We start from the raw sequence: 19,804 nt of genomic DNA on the forward strand, positions 1-19,804 counted from the left end.
GAGGCCCTAGTTAACCTACTAGTTTAGGCCCCCAATTCCCCTTTGCTTGCATGTAAAAAAAAATAAAATAAGGGCTACTGTGATCTGTGCCAGTAGTGCCCACTGGACCCTATGCTATAATTGAACATCTCTACAGTACATTGCTGCCCTTCATCGCCTCCCATCTATGAGATTTTGATGGAGACATGTAGCTGCGAGTGCAATTTGATGATTGTAATTGCCCACTCAATGCCCATTAAGGTGGCTGGTGCTTAATGATGTGATATGTGTAATCATAGTGCGTAAACTTTGCAAGCGAGTAATTCTCCCTGTGAGAGATTTGCCTGCTCTATGAGGAGTCTGGAGGTCTCACCGTAATTCGAGAGTTCCCCAGACATTCCTGGAGAGTAGGCAATTATGCTTTAGACAATGGGCAGTAATTATTAATGGTCTGTATAAAATGCATATGGTGTATACTGCTCTGTGGTCCGTGAGCTGTATTCCTGGAAAGTGTACATCTGAATTGTTGATTCATTTCAGACCATTACATGAAGACATGCAATTTGAGGACATTCATGTTGACTATAGCTATAAAATGTTAGAGCATGCTTAACAACTTGTGATATTATTGCAGAGAAATTCTACATTACATGTCAATAAAGAGCCTGTTTCTGAACCAGATATGATGGCGACAAATGGTGTGGTCCACGCTATCAGCACTGTGTTTCAGCTGCCAGGTGAGTTTATATAAGTATTGGCAGAGTTTGCTTTAAGTAAATAAATTCTATGTAATTAAGCATAAACCTGCATGTGGTTGTGACCTTGTGTGTACTGCAAAATAAAATGACTCCAGATGCACAAAATCCAGCCTTTTCTTTTAGAAAAAAGATTTTCTTCAACAGTTTTTGGGGTTGTATTGCTAAAATAGTTTTACATTGCTAAACCATCTATTGTTACAAAATACTGTTTTAACATTTTAGTATAATTATTATCAGAAAACAGAAATTGAATTAAATTCACAGCCAGCAAAAGAACACAATGTAAAACCTGCCCCAAAAGCAATAAAAGCAGTATTACTAGATGCATATACTGTATATGGCAACATATATGTAAGACTTTCATATCTATTAAGGTGCTTCCACATGGGAAGGTACTAATCCTAATCAGAGTATCAAATATTTTTCTTTGAGAAAAAAAATGATCAGAATGTACCCCTGCCCTGGGCCATAACTAGAGGTATGTGACCGATGCCGCAGCACGGAGTGCAGGGCTCTGTGTGCGCCATCATTTCTGCCTCAGGACCTTTGCTGCTGGCTAGCAGGGTGCCTGGAATGGCATCATGCAGTCCTATATTACTGTGGCAGTACCATCCATAGAATCCTTTGTGCCCTACAGGCAGGCACCCTGCTTTGTGTACTACTGCCTGGGCCGGTTTAAGGTCTGTGGGGGCCCCTGGGCAACAAACTTGCTGGGGCCCCTATATACCACCGTTTTTTGTCACCCTAGGAACATTTATTTATTTGTATGCACCTTAATGCCCCCAGTAGTAATACCCCTCTTGCAATGCCCACTGTAGTAGTGCCCATTATGCAATCCCCCAGTAGCAGTGCCCCCTGTAATGACCCCCTATGCAGGCCCCCTGTAGTAGTTCCCCTTATGCAGTGCCCCCAGTAGTGGTCCCTTATGCAGTGCTCCTTATATAGTGCCCACAGTAGTAGTCCCCCCTATGCAGTGCCCCTTATATAGTGCCCACAGTAGTAGACCCCCCTATGCAGTGCCCCTTATATAGTCCCCCCAGTTATGCTCCTCTATGCACTGCCCCCTGTAGTAGTTCCCCTTATGCAGTGCCCCCAGTAGTGCCCCCCCTATGCAGGCCCCTTATATAGTGCCCCAGTAATGCTCCCCTATGCAGTGCCAGTTCCCCCAGAAGTGGCCCCCCTATGCAGTGCCAGTGCCCCCAGTAATGCTCCTCTATGCAGTGCCAGTGCCCCCAGTAGTGGCCTCCTATGCAGTGCCAGTGCCCCCAGTAGTGCCCCCCTATGCAGTGCCAGTGCCCCCAGAAGTGGCCCTCGTATGCAGTGTCAGTGCCCCCAGTAGTGACTCCCTATGGAATGCCAGTGTCCCCAGTAGTACCACCCCCATGCAGTGCCAGTGCTCCCAGTAGAGCCCCCCATGCAGTGCCCCAAGTGGTGGCCCCCCATGCAGTGCTAGTGCCCCCAGTAGAGACCCCCCTATGTAGTGCCCTAGGTAGTGCCCCCCCATGCAGTGCCAGTGCCCCCTTACACATACATTTAAAAAAAAAAACACTTACCTGAATCCTGCCGCGACCGCTGCTATCCGCTTCTCCGGCAGGCAGTCTATGGGAGAGATGTCATGAGGAGAGAAGTGATGACATTTCTCCCATCACCCACTGCGGGAGCCGGAAAGCGAAGCTCATGAGTGAGCTCCAGCCCGGCTCCCTCCGTGGGTGCAGCAGCCAATGAGAGTCTGTGTGACTCTCATTGGCTGCCAAAACAAACACACTGCCGCCAGGTGTCAGCAGCGATGTGTTTGTAGTAACAACAAACACACCACCACCGGCACCCGGCGGCAGTGTGTTCTTTGCTTTGTGTGTAGTGTAGACCGCACTACTGCGGTCCACACTACACTGAATTTGTGTGGGGGGCCCTCTATGTGTGGGGGCCCCTGGACGACCGCCCCTATCGCCCCGCCCATTATCCGGCCCTGACTACTGCCCAGAGTGGCTTGAAGATGTTCCGGGCAACGCTGCACTTCTTGGTGCCCGGGGACCCGCTCTGTTTACGCGACATCATGCACTGTTACAGGCCAGCTCTCCTGACAGGTAATCGCTGGGGTGCCCAGAAACTAACACAGGAAGTACTGTACTCTTCACTATACAGTACACAACTCTGCTGTATCAAATGCTTTTATCTATAATTGTATTATACCAATTATATATAATGAGTAAAATATACAGAAGAGTTAAAATATGTTAATCCTGGCATGATGGGATATGTGGAAATGGCTTAACAAAGGCAGAAACAGGGGGCGTTTCCGTTTGTCTGGAAACCCCCCTCCCCAACCCACACCATAACCACAATAGAAATAGTAATATAATAGAATTTTACTAGTGCTGCATATTCTTCTCAGTATCACAAATGAAATAATTAGCACCACCTGTGGATCTTTTAACACATGTCAGCCAGTAATAAATAAACCTGTGCACCAACTAGGAGATATGGAAAACATGCACTGTTAGGGTTGCACTGCTATAGACCATCAATAGGGTTAATTATTAATTAGGGGTGTGCACCGGCCACTTTTCGTGTTTTGGTTTTGGATCTGGATCTTTCTTCGGGTTTTGGATCTGGATTGGTTTTGCCAAAACCACCCTTCCGTGTTTTGCGTTCTGGGTTTTGTGTTTTGGTTCTGTATTTTTTTGAAAAACAGCATAAAAACAGCTAAAATCACAGAATTTGTGGGTTTTTCTAGTCCTATGCTATTATTAACCTCAATAACATTAATTTCCACCCATTTCCAGTCTATTCTGAATACCTCACACCTCACAATATTGTTTTTAGTCCAAAAGGTTGCACCGAGGTAGCTGGATGACTATGCTAAGCGACACGAGTGGGCGGCACAAACAGGTGGCCCCGAGCCGTAACTAGACTTTTTGGTGCCTTGCACCAGAAAGACCATTGGCGCCCCCCTCATTTTTCAAAGGGACATAATGCACCCAAAAAAGGGCCATGGCTTCATGAGGAAGGGCCAGGAAAGAAATAGGAGAGGCAAGGAGATGCTGGGAATTAAATAAGAGGAAGCTACAAGCAAGAATGATAATAAACAGAAATTTGATAGGCCCAAACAGTGCTCCCTGACCTGTGGTGCCCTGTGCGATGGCACCGGCCACACTACCCTAGCTACGGCCCTGACGTGGTCCATCTAGGAGTGACACTGCAGTGGCAGACAGGATGGCAGTTTGAAAAACTAGGCCACAAACAGTACATAATGCAAAGAAAAAAAAGAGGTGCAAGATGGAATTGTCCTTGGGCCCACCCACCCTTATGTTGTATAAACAGGACATGCACACTTTAACAAACCAATCATTTCAGTACCAGGGTCTGCTACATGACTGTGGCTGAAATGATTGGTTCGTTTGGGCCCCCACAAAACAAGCTGGCAATTAATCTGTCCCTGCACAAGCTGACTCTACAGAGGCAAGATGTCGTCCTCATCCTCCTCATCCACCGATTCTTCACCCTCTTCAGTGTTGTGTACATCCTCATTCTCACAGAGTATTAATTCGTCCCCACTGGAATCCACCACCACAGGTCCCTCTGTATGTTCTGGAGGCTGGTCTACCTGGAAGAGTTGATAATTAATTTTTATGAACATCATCTTCTCCACATTTTGTGGAAGCAATCTCATACGCCTTTCGCTGACAAGGTTCCCGGCTGCACTAAACAGTCTTTCGCAGTACACACTGGAGGGGGGTCAACTCAGGTAAAATAGAGCCAGTTTGCACAGGGACCTCCAAATTGCCTCTTTTTCCTGCCAGTACAGGTACGGACTGTCTGACATCCCTACTTGGATGCTGTCACCGATGTAATCCTCCACCATTCTGTCAGTGGTGGCAGTATCATATGCAGAGACAGTAGACATGTCAGAAATTGTTGGCACGTCCTTCAGTCCGGACCAGATGTCCAAACTGGCCCTTGACTTATGACACAGGCGCACGTTTGGCGCTGCTACTGTGTTGATGCACTTGCGGCTACAGCGCACACAAGTCACAAAAACAGAAAAAAAATAGTTTTTTATTTTTTGGAGCACTTTGGGTTTACACCACCCTTTAACAGACTTATGGGACACAGGCGCACGCTTGGCGCTGCTCCTTTGTTGATGCACCTCCAGCTACTGCGCATACATTTCGCACACAAACAGAAAAAAAGAAGAATTGTTTATTTTTTGTGGAGCGCACTTTGGGGTTTACACCACCCTTTAACAGACTTACGGGACACAGACGCACGCTTGGCGCTGCTCCTTTGTTGATGCACGTGCGGCTACTGCGCATACATTTCACACACAAACACAGAAAAAAAAGAAGAATTGTTTATTTTTTGTGGAGCGCACTTTGGGGGTTACACCACCCTTTAAGAGATGAGCCAGCCGGCCCTTTACTTATGGGACACAGGCGCACGCTTGGCGATGCTGCTTTGAGGATGCACGTACAGTGCACACAATTCACAAACACAGAAGAAAATGTTTTATTTTTGTTGGAGTGCACTTTGGGGGTTACACCACCCTTTAACGGACAGACGCACGCTTGGCAGTGCTGCTTTGAGGATGCACGTACAGTGCACACAATTCACAAACACAGAAAAAAATATATATATTTTTTGCACTTGGGGGGAGCACCCCTGATGGACAGAGCACCCCCTGGACAACACTACAGCACCCCTTTAGGACTGGGACACTGCACAACACAGCCCAGCCAGCCCCTATAGACTTTGGAGTGGACACAGCCCCTATTGACAACTGACTGCACAACACAGCCCAGCCAGTCCCTATGGACAACAAACTGCACAACACAGCCCAGCCAGCCCCTATAGACTTTGGAGTGGACACAGCCCCTATTGACAACTGACTGCACAACACAGCCCAGCCAGTCCCTATGGACAACAAACTGCACAACACAGCCCAGCCAGCCCCTATGGACTTTGGAGGAATGGACACAGCCCCTATGGACAACAGCAGCGCAGCACAGCACAGCACTACACTACACTACACAGCCCAGTCAGCCCTAACTCCCACCCTCCCTCTTCACTGTCCACAGCCGAGTGAGAAAATGGTGCCGACGCGGGCACCTTTTATAGAATCCAAAACCCGCGAGATCCGGAAGGTGGGATGGTGACGTTTTGCCTCGATTTCAGATCCGAGTCAGGCGGGAAAATTCGAGCCTGACTCGGATACGACTTGGATCGGGAGGGCTCGGGGGGGGTTCGGTTTTCAGAAATCCGAACCCGCTCACCCCTATTATTAATACTGTATAATAATACACTATCCAGTGCATAAGGAGACCAATGTGTACATATGTGTCCAGGGCAGTGCTAGGTTCTTCTGCTGCTCCCCCAGACTCCCGGACTTGCTCCAGTTATCTCGAATGGATCTCACATCTGAAATAAAAACACTCAGCTCAGACAGGATGGACCTACTGCCTCATTTAATGGCTTACTGTGATCGCTAGTCCTGTATATGCTGGAATTATGATACACAATACACTTTGTATGACCCATATTAAAGCTGGTTAAGTGCTAATTATGCCCTCTTCATGGACTGGCCACACTCGCTCAAGCATTTGGAAACCCCCTCTAGAAATCCTGCATTTGACACTGCTTTAGGAAGCAAAAATGTAATGCCCAGGCCTGAAGACCATACACTGCAGTAGTGATATAATTTTAACACGTTTACTTTTCCACATTATCACTTTTAATTTGTTTTTTAATACTTAACACATAAAACACAGTTGCTGCACAGTAATTAATTGAATTATGTGCTGCATAGCTGTGGCTATAACTATGCATGTGAACTACTGTAGGTGCAATACTGCCATTTGTATTTCTTTTGAGTCACATTTTAAAAGTACAATAATGATAGGTATATATAACTGTATAACCAATGTCATATCATATTCACTTTTATTGGTCTTTGTGTAACCATGCACTACAGTATATATATTTTAAATGTCATGTCTTAATTGGCTGACCTGATATTCCTAATGCTACAGATCTCAAGCACCCAGTTATAAACTGGGATAGTGAGCATAAACTGGAGTTATTAAATATTCCATAGTTGTCCTTATTGGATTCTCAAGTACCAACACTCTGTGGTTTTTTGTTTTATGTTTACTTCACTTTCATATATTTGTCCCAGTTAACACAGGGCTAGGAGTAGTTGATTAATATATTTTTGGAACGTATTGCAACCAGGAGAGACAGCAAGTCTTGCACTTCCTAAATTATCCGCAAATTAACTTTTTGATTGATTGGTTGACATTCATATTGCACAAAATGTATTTTGTGGAATATTCTTTCTAGTCTGTGAATGAAATCCATTATGTATAAATTAGAGATGTGCGCCGACCCAAGTGTTTTTTTTTTTTTTTATATCTGGATCCCCCCTGGTTTTGGATCTGGATTGGTTTTGCCAAAACCTCACCTCCGTGTTTTGTTTTCGTGTTTTGGTTTTGGATCTTGATTTTTTCTTAAAAAATCATAAAAGCAGCTAAAATCGCATAAAATGGGCCTATTTTTGTTCCTACAGTATAATTAACCTCAATAACATTTATTTCCAGTAATTTCCAATCGATTTTGACCACCTCACAATATAATTTGCTTCATCTAGTTATGGCCAAAAGGTTGCATCCAGCTAGCTGGCTGACTAAGCTTAGTGACACAGTGGGCGGCACTAACATGTGGCAGTTCAGCTTCTAATTCTAACACGGATACAGTGTGTTATAGAGTGTGGGTTGGATACACCAATAGTGCACTTATTGTGACAGCAGTCTCGGCAGAACGTGGTTGTTGACGGTGTCCTCAGTACATGGAATGGCAGGGTTGCGGTGCTGACAGTGTCCTTGTCACGGCTGCCGACACTTGAGACTCCTGGAGGGAGGCAGGCCTACTAGGCACAATAAACTGGGGTGGTCTTAGGAATGACCTTTCCATGAAACTCAGTAGCACAGGATAATAGTAAAATAGAATTTATTCACACATGAATTATAAATGGCAAGGTCTCAAATAAAGTCTCAAACAGCACAGAGGTTCACATATGCAATAATATGTATAGGAGAGAATCCCCAAATATATATAAGCAGTCTTTAGCATATAGGAACTAACGTGGTAGGGAACACCTCAGGATGACATAAAGGACCTTTGCCAGGGTAGAGCCCTGTAGTAATGGAAATCCGGAGCAGAGCAGACCCTGCAGAATAATATAGTTCTTGGACATCACTGAGCCCTGCGGTGCAGTGAGAGATGAAGCAAACTTGAGCCTTGTGGAGTAGTGAAGTCAGAGCAGGGTAAAGCCCTGTAAGACGATGAGATTCCAGGACAGGGTTGAGCCGAGCGGCATGGCTAGAGTTCCTCGTGATGTGGAGAAGATTGTAGCGGGGTTGAGTCCCATGATGCAGAGAAGATTGTAGCAGGGTTGAGCCCCGTTATGCGGAGAAGATTGTAGCAGGGTTGAGCCCCGTGATGCGGAGAAGATTGTGGCAGGGTTGGGCCCTGTAGTGTGGCTAGGGTTCGGAGCAGGGTTGAGCCCCGTGATGCAGAGATGACACTGTAATGGTGCAGTTGACAACTGTGACAAGGATGAGTTCAATATCCACAGGAACGGAAAGACAACAGGCAAAGTAAATAGTGCAGCAAAATGGTGAAAGTGCAGTGATGGAGCAATCAGCAATACTTAGGCAATAGGAATGCTGGGCCCTGTAGTGCAGCAGGTGACTGACATCAGAAGTTCATCTGGAATACAACAAAGTCCACAGCAATCCACAGGCACAGCGGGGATCTGGCAGGAGTCCAAGAAAAGACCTGAAAGCAACGTTGCACAGACACTGAGATACAGTTAGTAGCAGGCTTTATACTAGAGGTCTGTGATCCATAGGAAGTTTCAGAACATGTGACCCAAATGGAATCAGGTTTGAAATAATGAGCAATATAGGAATCCCACAACCTGACGACACCTGGGAAACAGATGATCACTTTAACACTCTATCCCCTGAATGAGAAGCATGCCAGCAAGCTGGATAGCTCCTCCAACGACCACAATGGAACTTTGGCAAAAGTAATTATCTTTATGTACTGAAATAGTCGCAGTCCTGACAGTACCCCCCCCCCTCCGAACACCCACCAGGTTTTAAAGGGAAGTTAGCATGAAAATTATGTATCAATTTAGGAGCATAGACATCAGAGTCTTTAATCCAAGATCTCTCCTCCGGGCCATAACCCTTCCAGTCTACAAGATATTGCAATTGACTTTGATGCTTACGTGAATCCAGAATCTTATCGAACTCAAACTTGACACCTCGAGCAGTTGTTATAGGAGGTTATTTAGGCAAGCTGTCATGAAATCAATTAAGGATCAATGGTCTAAGCAAGGAGACATGAAAGGAGTTAGGTACATGCATAGTTGGAGGTCACTGTAACTTACATGTCACTGGGTTGATAATTTTTACAAAAAGGACCAATATACCGGGGAACAAACTTCATGGTAGCTACTTTAAGTCAAAAATTTCTAGTAGACAACCAGACACGAGCCCCAACAGAATACTTAGGAACAGCCGAACGTTTCCTATCAGCAAAGGTTTTATAATTGTGAGAGGCTTTCCTAAGATACTTATGTACCTGGGTCCAAATTCCAGAAAAATGTTGGAGGGTAGCTTTAGCTGCTGGGACGTCCACAGTAGGATTTGACTGAAGCTCAGGAACTCGAGGATGTCGACCAGTATTGGCAAAAAAAGGACTTATACCTGTAGCAGACGAATAATGAAAGTTATGAGCAAACTCAGCCCAAGGCAAAAAATCCATCCAATCATCTTTGGAGGAAGAAATATACATTCTTAAGAAGGTCTCCAACTCCTGGTTCACTCTTTCAGTTTGTCCATTTGACTGAGGATGATATGCATAAGAAAACTGTAATTTAATTTGCAATGATGAACATAAATCCCTCCAAAACCGAACAACAAACTGAACACCCCAATTAGACACTATCTCAGAAGGAAGTCCATGAAGACGAAATATCTCTTTGATAAATATTTGTGCTAATTTGGGGGCTGATGGAATTCGAGCCAAAGGACAAAAATGAGCCATCTTGGTAAAATGATCCACCACTACCCAAATAACTGTACACCTCCTAGACTCAGGAAAATCTGTAATAAAATCCATGGAAAGATCTGTCCATGGTTGGGTCGGAAGTGGTAGTTAATGTAGAGGACCAACTGGAGACTTGCTGGGAGGACTTATGTTGTACACACTTAGAACAAAAAAGAGTACATTTTACGAACCCCTGGATGTCCAGAGAAATGAGAATTATGAGCCCAGGAAAGAAGTTTACCTCGTAACTCAGGTGCTACAAATATCTTCCCAGAAGGAGGATCAGGAGAGATGGAAATTGATCCTCATTTTGTTCTTTCTCTTCCAACATTGAGCGTGAGAGAGCATCTGCCTTTTTATTCAAAGAACCTGGACGATACCTGAGGACAAAATCAAAACGAGAATAGAAGTGTGCCCAATGAGCTTGTCGTGGGTTCAGGCAATGGGCAGTCTTCAAATACAACAAATTTTTATGGTCTGTAAAAAGTAGTAACAGGATGTATTGCACCTTCTAATAAATATCTCCACTCTTCCAAAGCTAACTTAATAGCTAAGAGTTCCTGGTCCCCGATGGAGTAATTACTCTCAGCACTAGAAAACTGTTCTCCAATCTGCAGCCACTTGAGACAAAACAGCCCCAACTCCATAAGTGGAAGCATCCACTTCTAGCATAAATGGTTTCTCAACATCAGGTTGAACTAGAATAGGGGCCACAGAAAATGCATCTTTAAGAATCTGAAAGGCATTCAATGCCTCTGGGGACCATACTTTGGGATTAACACCCACAACTTATTGGATCCACTTCAGTCAGGCTTTCGTTCCCAACACTCCACTGAGACAGCACTGACTAAGGTAGTAAATTATCTGGTCACTGCGAAGGCTAAAGGCCATTATTCACTTCTAATTCTTATAGATCTCTCTGCTACCTTTGACACTGTTGACCACTCTCTTCTCATACAAACACTACAATCCCTAGGTCTTCAAGACACAGCCCTTTCTTGATTCTCATCCTACCTATCTAATCGCTCTTTCACTGTTCACTTTTGTGATTCTACCTCCACTTTGCTACCTCTATCAGTTGGAGTACCACAAGGTTCAGTATTAGGTCCTATGCTTTTCTCAATATATACCACCTCTCTTGGCAAACTAATCAGCTCTTTTGGTTTTCAATATCATCTGTATGCAGATGATACTCAAATCTACCTATCCTCCCCAGATTTGTCACAATCTGTGCTGGTCCGTGTCACTGAATGTCTCTCTGCCATTTCATCTTGGATGTCATCTCGCCACCTCAAACTTAATATTTCTAAAACAGAATTAATTATATTTCCACCGGCCGATAGTAGTTACCAAACTGATATCTCTATTACTGTTGACAACTCGACAATCAACCCCACCTCACAAGCTCGCTGCCTAGGTGTCATCCTTGACTCTGAACTGTCTTTTGTTCCCCATATTCAATCCTGTTACATACATCTAAAAAACATAGCCAAAATTCGACCATATCTTACGCAAGACCCTGCAAAAACTCTAATACACGTACTCATAATTTCCCGCATTGACTATTGCAAATGTCTCCTTATTGGTCTTCCCAAAAACAGGCTCTCCCCACTACAATCCATTTTGAATGCAGCTGCAAGGTTGATCTTTCTCACCAAACGTTCAGTGTCTGCTGATCCACTCTGTCAGTCCCTCCATTGGCTACCGATCTTCTACCGTATTCAATTTAAAATACTTAAACTCACACATAAAGCTATTAACCAAACCACACCAACATACATCTCTTCACTTATCTCAAAATATCTTCCAACCCGACATCTCCGCTCTGCACAAGATCTGCGTCTCTCATCCCTGCGCATTACTTGTTCCCATGCACGAATACAGGACTTTTTTCAGGCTGCACGCACCCTGTGGAATGCCCTCCCACGCACAATAAGATTTTCCACTAGTTTCCAAACATACAAGCGTTCTCTGAAAACTCACCTCTTCAGACAAGCTTATCAGATTCCAGGACCACTCACCTAACCTTTTATAGCTCCCTTTCTAACTCTCTTCTTATAATAAACACCTATCATATCTTCTCTGTCTTCAATTTAACATCCTCCTAACCCTAGGCCAACTTTCCAGTGTGATTGGATTATACAGCCCAGCAAGAACATCTGCAATCGGGCTGGACCAATTTGCAATATGTAGCACCTATCCTTGTGTATCAACACCTATTTCCCTATAGATTGTAAGCTTGCGAGCAGGGCCCTCTTACCCTTATGTATTTATTTTATGTATGTATGTCTTTATAACCCAGTATAATGTTAATTCAAATTGTAAAGCGCGACGGAATTTGTTGCGCTATATAAGAAACTGTTAATAAATAATAAATAATAATAAATTAGTCCCTTTTTTGTCATAGCAGTAATTGGGGCTACAATCGTTGAAAACACTTTGATAAACTTTCTGTAATAATTGGCAAAGCCTAAAAATCTCTGAATAGACTTTAATAAAGTGGTCAAAACCCAATCTTGAATAGCCTTTAACTTTTCAGGGTCCATCTGAAGCTCAGAACCGGAGATGATATACCCCAAAAAGGGTATAACTGGAACTTCAAAAACACACTTGGAGATCTTACCATAAAGCTTATTAGCTCGAAGACGACATAATACCTCTTTAGCATGGGTACGATGATCAGAAAGATTCCTGGAAAAAATCAAAATATCATCAAGATAAACAATAACAAACTGGTAAAGTATATCTCGGAAAATTTAATTCACAAACTCCTGGAACACCATAGGAGCATTACATAAACCAAAAGGCATGACGAGGTTCTCATAATGGCCATCTCGCGTATTAAACGTGGTTTTCCACTCATCACCCTCTTTAAATCTGATCAAGTTATAAGCTCCTTTTAGATCAAGTTTAGTAAATAGTTGAGAACCCTTAACTCTATCAAACAATTCAGTAATGAGAGGTAAAGGATATTTATTTTTTACTGTAATCTCATTTAGACCTCTAAAGTCGATACATGGACGAAGACCACCATCTTTTTGCTTTACAAAAAAGAAGCCTGCTCCAGCGGGAGATGAAGAAGGCCTGATAAACCCCTTTCGTAGGTTATCTCGCACATACTCCGACATGGCTTGAGTCTCAGGAACAGAGTGAGGGTATACTCGACCTTTAGGTGGCATTTTACCAGGGACAAGTTCAATAGGACAATCCCAGGGATGATGCGGTGGGAGTTCGTCTGCCTCCTGCCTAAAAAGACATCAGCAAATTCATGATAAGGCTGTGGGAGAGAGGGTGGAACATCTACTTTCACTTCAGCCAATCGTGACACAGGAATCAAACAATTTAATTTGCATTTGAGACTCCAAGAAAGAATTTGAGAACAAGTCCAATCAATATGAGGGTTATGAAGGTTTAACCATGGTAAACCAAGAACTACAGTATATAATACATAGAAATAGGTAATACCAAAAACTCTAAACTTTCTTCATGCAAAGCTCCTACCCTCAACTTCACAGACTTTGTTTGATGTGTAACATATCCATTAGAAATTCTAGTCCCATTTACTGCAGAAATGTTCAACTTTTGAACCAAAGACAATGAAATAAAATTGCCAGCTGCTCCAGAATCTAGCAATGCAGAAAACTCTTGACATGAAAAACCAAAGTCAGGAATGCTCACAGAAATTAAACAATCTTTTTGGGGGGAAACTTTAGAGAGTACCCCTAGTTTGACTTCACCTCCATCAATTAAGGACGACCATTTTTAAAAATAAAGAAATAAAGATTTACTATATTTTAATTATTTTTCCAGCAACAACTATATAATCAGCATCATTATCCAATAAGTGCTGCTCCTTTTGTTCTTATATAGGTAAATTTAGAGTGAGCTGTAGCAACCCTGCAGACCTGTACAGATTAATTACTATATAAATTAAAATTATATTTACTTGGACAAAAGAATTTAGGTAACAAATATTTTTTTGTACTGGATTAGGAATAAATGTACAATAAACACTGGTACGGGACCATCATCAGTCAATTAAAATTGATTGAGGTACTTATTAAGTTACATGTGCTCACGCATGGATATTCTTAAAATGTGTACTGTAATGTCGGAGTTTTGGAACCTCTGACATAAGGTATATATGTTTATGTGGAAAAAAATAACACCCCCTCACACTATTCTTTTCTAATTATAATAATAATAATAATAATAGTTATTGCCAATTAAAGTATTTTTTTATTATACTCCACAGAAATCATGTATTTTCACCTGTGATTTTATAGGGAAGCATAGACCAATATGAAGGCACATGAACAACTACCAAATGGTGAACCTAGCAGCACCTCTATGCTCCCTGTTGTCTGGTTTACATTTTGCTCTGATTTTAGTCATAGTGCCAGAGGTAGAAGCAGATAAATGTTGAATCATGAGTTTTGTGTAATCAGTTTTGCAGTATGTCTCTAGATTAGATGTCTCCGGGGTCCACTTATAGACGTGTAGCTCCTTACTTGTAGAGTATTAATATGTGCCTGGCCCTGAAGCAATTTGGCTGGCAGCTTTGAAACTCTTTGCAAAATATGCTGAAATCATTAGTCTCAACGATTCAAGATACTTGGCATTCTCCAGGTAAAAACTGTGAATCAATGAAATCTAGCTCTCTCATAACACATGCAGATCTCCTCCATAAATAAAGCAAGATCATGTGACTCATCATGATGCTTCTACATACTATGCCAGATTCAAGGCTTTGCTCCAACTTTCCATATGTCGGGCCCAGTATTTTGTCTATTTTATGGCTTAGAACCTTCTTTAATGCTGAGCAGACACTAATATGCAAAGCTGCAAAAATGCATCCAGTGTACGGAAGTATTCACATATGTTTTAAAACTAAAACATATTTGAAACATATCATTTTTTGCTAATACATAATGCTGTAACTGTATTTCAGGATGGATAGATAGATAGATAGATAGATAGATAGATAGATAGATAGATAGATAGATAGATAGATAGATAGGCAGAAATTCTATGGCATTGTTTGTGTCTTTGTAAGCAGCAAAAACCAAATCAGGTCTTTGCATGTCGTATAACTTATATACCTAATGTGCAAGCTTAACATATAGTTTTGGGGTACACGTAGAAGGAAGCATGAAAAAGATTATATTTTATAATTCATAGAATGCTGTAGTTATACATGTCTGTGTAAGAATAGTTTATGCACCAAATAGTCTTACAATTTACATCTAAAAATTTGAATTAACACTTATACCGACCTAATTGCGTCATTAAGGGGCATATTTAAATCCAGATAAAATGGGCATTTTCACCACAGATAGGGCTTCTTCCTATTTACCAAACTCTAAAGCTGGCAAAATATATTGCCACGCTTTACTTGTGATAGCCGCCTCTAATGCCAGTTTCCCCTTGCAAAGCAAGGATCTTAGTGGTTCATGTACTGTATAGCCACAATGCTCTGATCGCTATTGCTGTCTCAGGATGGCGATAGAAGGCAGAGATAGATGCAAAAATACTTTGGGCGAGATTTATTAATGATCGCATTTATAAGGTGATTGATAACCGACATCATCGCCTACTTACGTGAGGGATGTTTTGCCAGCATGTATCGTATTCTGCTTGCCCGGACGGCTCCACGACACCCAGCTGTCCCAGCGATATCTTTATTTCCAGGTTTGTGACCAGGGTGAAGTACTGCGCATGTGTGGCCATCGGGCTGAGCATGTGCTATTAGCCACTATCGGAGAGGGATCCTTAGGCCCATGTCTCAAGCTATATGTACTGCGTAATATCCCATTTTATTATACTTCCTCACATAAAATGTTTTCTATTATTTCACATAACTGTGCTTGAATGTGGTACATAGGGCTTGAAAATACTATGTAGAATAATAGTCACACCTCTTCCATAAAGCCCACATATATTTATTAACACACAAAAATATGTTTTCAAATTAAATTTACTTATTCAACTTTTTTTCAGCAAAGTCCCAAGATCGAGGAAATGAGCCCTCAGAATCTGGGCTTCAAATGCTAAGGCAAGCTGCTGCGTACTCCAAGGTAATATCACCATGTAAATAACACAATAAAATGTATTTGAATGACTAAAAATGTGTTGTTATACACTATTATGTACCAGAATGATGGTTGGGGTAATAAGGAGTCAATTTGGGAAATTGAGCACACAAAAGGGCTTAAGAAATGGGACTTATGCAAAATTGCCCGCAAGTTGCCCGCACGTGCGGCCACATTGCGTGCTTGGACATAAATGCGGATAGATGCACACATTGGTGCCTCCATACTGCCCCTATCCATGCACTAAAGTTGTCATCATCACTATCAACATAGACGTGCACCCACCCTGTACATTGTGCAAGAAATCCATCCAAAATCAGATAGATTTCTGTGCACGTGTATATCAACATCTGCCTACACACTTATGACACACCCTCAGGACTACATGCAAACTTCCCATTGCTGCATCGCACACAACTAGTAATTTCTTGCTCATAGATGCATAGGCTTGACCAGGGAGCATGCACTGCTAAAAATGGCAAGATTAATCCACAACAAGGAGTTGTGCACAACACTACATCAGCCCCACCGTGTTTAGCAAGTATATCAGTTATGCTAACAAAATGAGACATGCCATTTGTGTCTGTATAGTGGATGTGTAAATATGATCTCTGCAAATGTCCTTGATGAATGGGATAGAAACTTGGGGGTCTATTTACTAAGCAGTGTTAGGAGACAGGGTGAAAAGTGATAAGAAAATGAGAAGGTGCCAGCCAATCAGCTCCCAACTGTCATTTTTCAAACACAGCCTGTGAGATGACAGTTGATAGCTGATTGGCTGGCACCTTATCACTTTCTTATCACTTTTCACTCTGTCTCCTAACACTGCTTAGTAAATAGACCCCTTGATATCTGTTTCCTGTGCCTGTACATAAAGAAATGCATGAGCCAGATAAATAACACTACACTGATGGGTTACTTGGCAATAAATTCAATGATCTGCTTGCTTTTATTGATCTCTTCCAAATGGTGTTTATTGTTTATTTACATCACCAATAAGTCATCAACTTATTTTGCCCCTTGATTTGATTATTGAGACACATGAGCATGTTTATGTGAATACAGATACTTGCAAGTAGAAATACAAAACTCCAACTCTTCCAGGAAAGTAAATCAAATATGTTGATGTTTGCTAAGTAAACAGCAATTAAATGAATCACCGATGGAGTATTGTGATCACATTCACATGAGTTAAATAGATTTGCTCCCAGTTTGGGGTCTTATTTGCAATGCTGTACAAACCAGACAAATGTGTAAATAAACTTGTATCTCTAATGTTTGAGCACACAACTGGCAAAACATGTTTTCATTGTCACTGTGTTTGCTACTAGCATGGCATGGAATGCCAGAATACTGTAGTATCTAGTACATGCATTAAGAACAAAAGCTGTTATTGATCTTAGAAATACTTTCCCAGACCAGAACATAGAACAATGTAGAGACATCAATCATGTAGTGGAGTGTCAGTGTTTTGCTGTCAAATAATCCCATTTACAAACATGCGTGCTTTCTTTCCAGGTGTCTTCAAGAAATGTCCGATTAGGTAAGAACTTTTATTTATTAATATTGGGCCTGATTCACTACCGATCACAATTGCAATTATGCACGCAATAGGATGATTGTTGTGATATGCGCATTCATATGCCTTGCAGTGCGTGTGTGCGAACTAGCCACTGATATTGGGACTGCAATCTAAATGACTATGCAGACCCATCGCAGAGTGATTGACAGGAAGTGCTGTTTATGGGTGGTAAAGGGGTGGGGGTACATGAATCGCAGGCGTGGCTGTGCATTTGAACGACGTTGCAGGGTTGTGCATAAATTATTCACTGAGATGCATTACGCAGATTGAGGACTCATAGCGTGCAATGAAGTTAGCAATTTCTGAGTAAGGTCAGAGCTTGTGCAAGTGTGCTTGAGATTGCGATTGTACTCGATGTTACCAACGGTTTTGCAGTCTTGCTAAACATTACGGATGTATGTAAGGTAAGGCGGGCTTCTTTATGTTTTGCTAAAACTGCATTACGAATGCAGAGATTAGCATACCTTTGCAGTGAGACTGAGGGCCTGATTCAGACCCGGTCGCAAGCGCTGTGTGCTCGCAACCGGGTCGATGGTAGGCCAGTGCGCATGCGCACGACGGAGCCGGCTCTGTCGCGCGCATGCGCGAGACCCGGATAGCGACGGGCAATCCGTTGCTCCGGGTCTCGTACCAAAGGGGGCGCGCTGTCGATGTTGAGTGACAGCACGCCCCCTTTGGTGGGTGGGCCGGGGGCGTGGCTGCCCAGACAGAGGCGTTCCCATGGGATCTCCTACTGTCTGGGGCCGGCCCCACTGACATCACAAGTGATGTCAGTGGGAGAGCTTTTGGCTCTGTTAGAGCCGAAAGCTCTCTGGGGCTTGCGGCAACAAGACCCTACCACAAGGGTCTTGTCGCAAGCCCGATGGTCGCGATGGTCGTGGCCATCATCATGGCCCCTCGCTATAGCTGTGGGTGGTCACCCACAGCTATGCGAGGGGCCAAGAGGCCGTACTGAAAAAAAAAATGCCCGGCCTTGATTCAGAGCAAGCGCGCTGTTAGAGCGTCCGGCTCTGAATCAGGCCCTGAGTGCGTAATCACAGCCGCGATGAATCAGGCCCTGAGTGCGTAATCACAGCCACGATGAATCAGGCCCATTGTAACCAGGTGCATTTGGCAAAAAAAACTACATCCCCATAATAACATGTGTACATCTACATAAGGTTACAGTGTGCATTTCCATATATTTCCAATGACAAATCTGTAATACCTGGACATATGCTTTATAATCATGACTAGTTATTGTCATATGACAAATATTGTAAACATACGCAAAGAATATCTGTAATTGCTACAGTAAGCAAAAAAATAATGATAATAATAATAATAATAACAACAATAAATACTATAATGTAAACTTGATATTTTTGGTTAGTAGTATAGTGATTTAATAAATGAAAGAAGATATTCACTAACATAGACTACAAAGATTTTAAAACTAACACAAAACTGACAAATAACTGCCACTGTCACTGTATAATACATGAATGTTGTGTGTATATTCAGTGAAGGTTTTGAAGATCACCTCATTTAAGAAACTTGTTTTGTTCCAAACAGAAAATGTTATATTATAATAAACTAGCTGATGTACCCGGTTTCACCTGGGTAGACCTTAGATATTTACTGTTTCCATTTCCATCTTACCACTCCAGTAACACATTAATCCTTCACCTCTATAGTAATGCATCCCCTCCCTTACTGCTTTAGTAAGACATTTCCCTCCTTCACCTGTGTACCAACACATTCCACTCCCTCAGTTCTGTAGTAACACATTATCCTCGCTCACCCGTGTTGTTACTCATTCGACATTCCCCTCCCTCACCTGTGTAGAAATACAATCCCTCCTTCACACCTGTAGTAACACATTATACTCACTCACACCTTTAGTAACTTATTCCCCTCCCTCGCCACTGTAGTATCACATTACCCCTGCTCACCCTTGTAGTAAAACATTCCCCTCCCTCATCTGTGTAGTAACACATTCCATTCCCATACCTGTGTATTAACAAATTCCCTTCTCTCGCCTCTATAGTAACACATTCTCCCCTCACTGCTGTTGTAACACATTTTCCTCTCTCACCTTTGTAGTAACACATTCCTTCCCTCGCACCTGTACTAACAGATTCCCCTCCCATACAGTACCTGTGTAGTAACACCGTTCCTTCCCTCACTATTAAAATAGGGCAGCCACACCAACTAAAAAAATATTATGCAATGGTACTGACACCTCCCGGCTGCAATCAACCCACACACAGATAAATCACCACCTTATCAAAAGTTTT

General features: G+C 42.6%; 1 protein-coding gene across 1 annotated transcript in view; it reads left to right on the forward strand.

Moving 5' to 3' along the window:
• The window catches only part of TGFBI (transforming growth factor beta induced), an 82,076-nt gene that overhangs the window by 58,616 nt on the left and 3,656 nt on the right, over nt 1–19,804 (forward strand). Inside the window, exons 14-16 of the mRNA XM_088445991.1 lie at nt 614–716; nt 15,852–15,928; nt 17,462–17,486. Coding sequence (XP_088302117.1) covers nt 614–716; nt 15,852–15,928; nt 17,462–17,486 — 205 coding nt within the window. The remainder of the gene's footprint in view (nt 1–613; nt 717–15,851; nt 15,929–17,461; nt 17,487–19,804) is intronic.

The sequence above is a fragment of the Taudactylus pleione genome, unplaced genomic scaffold (genome assembly GCF_031769625.1).
Source record: "Taudactylus pleione unplaced genomic scaffold, aTauple2 ptg000392l, whole genome shotgun sequence".
Taxonomy (NCBI): Eukaryota; Metazoa; Chordata; class Amphibia; order Anura; family Myobatrachidae; genus Taudactylus; species Taudactylus pleione.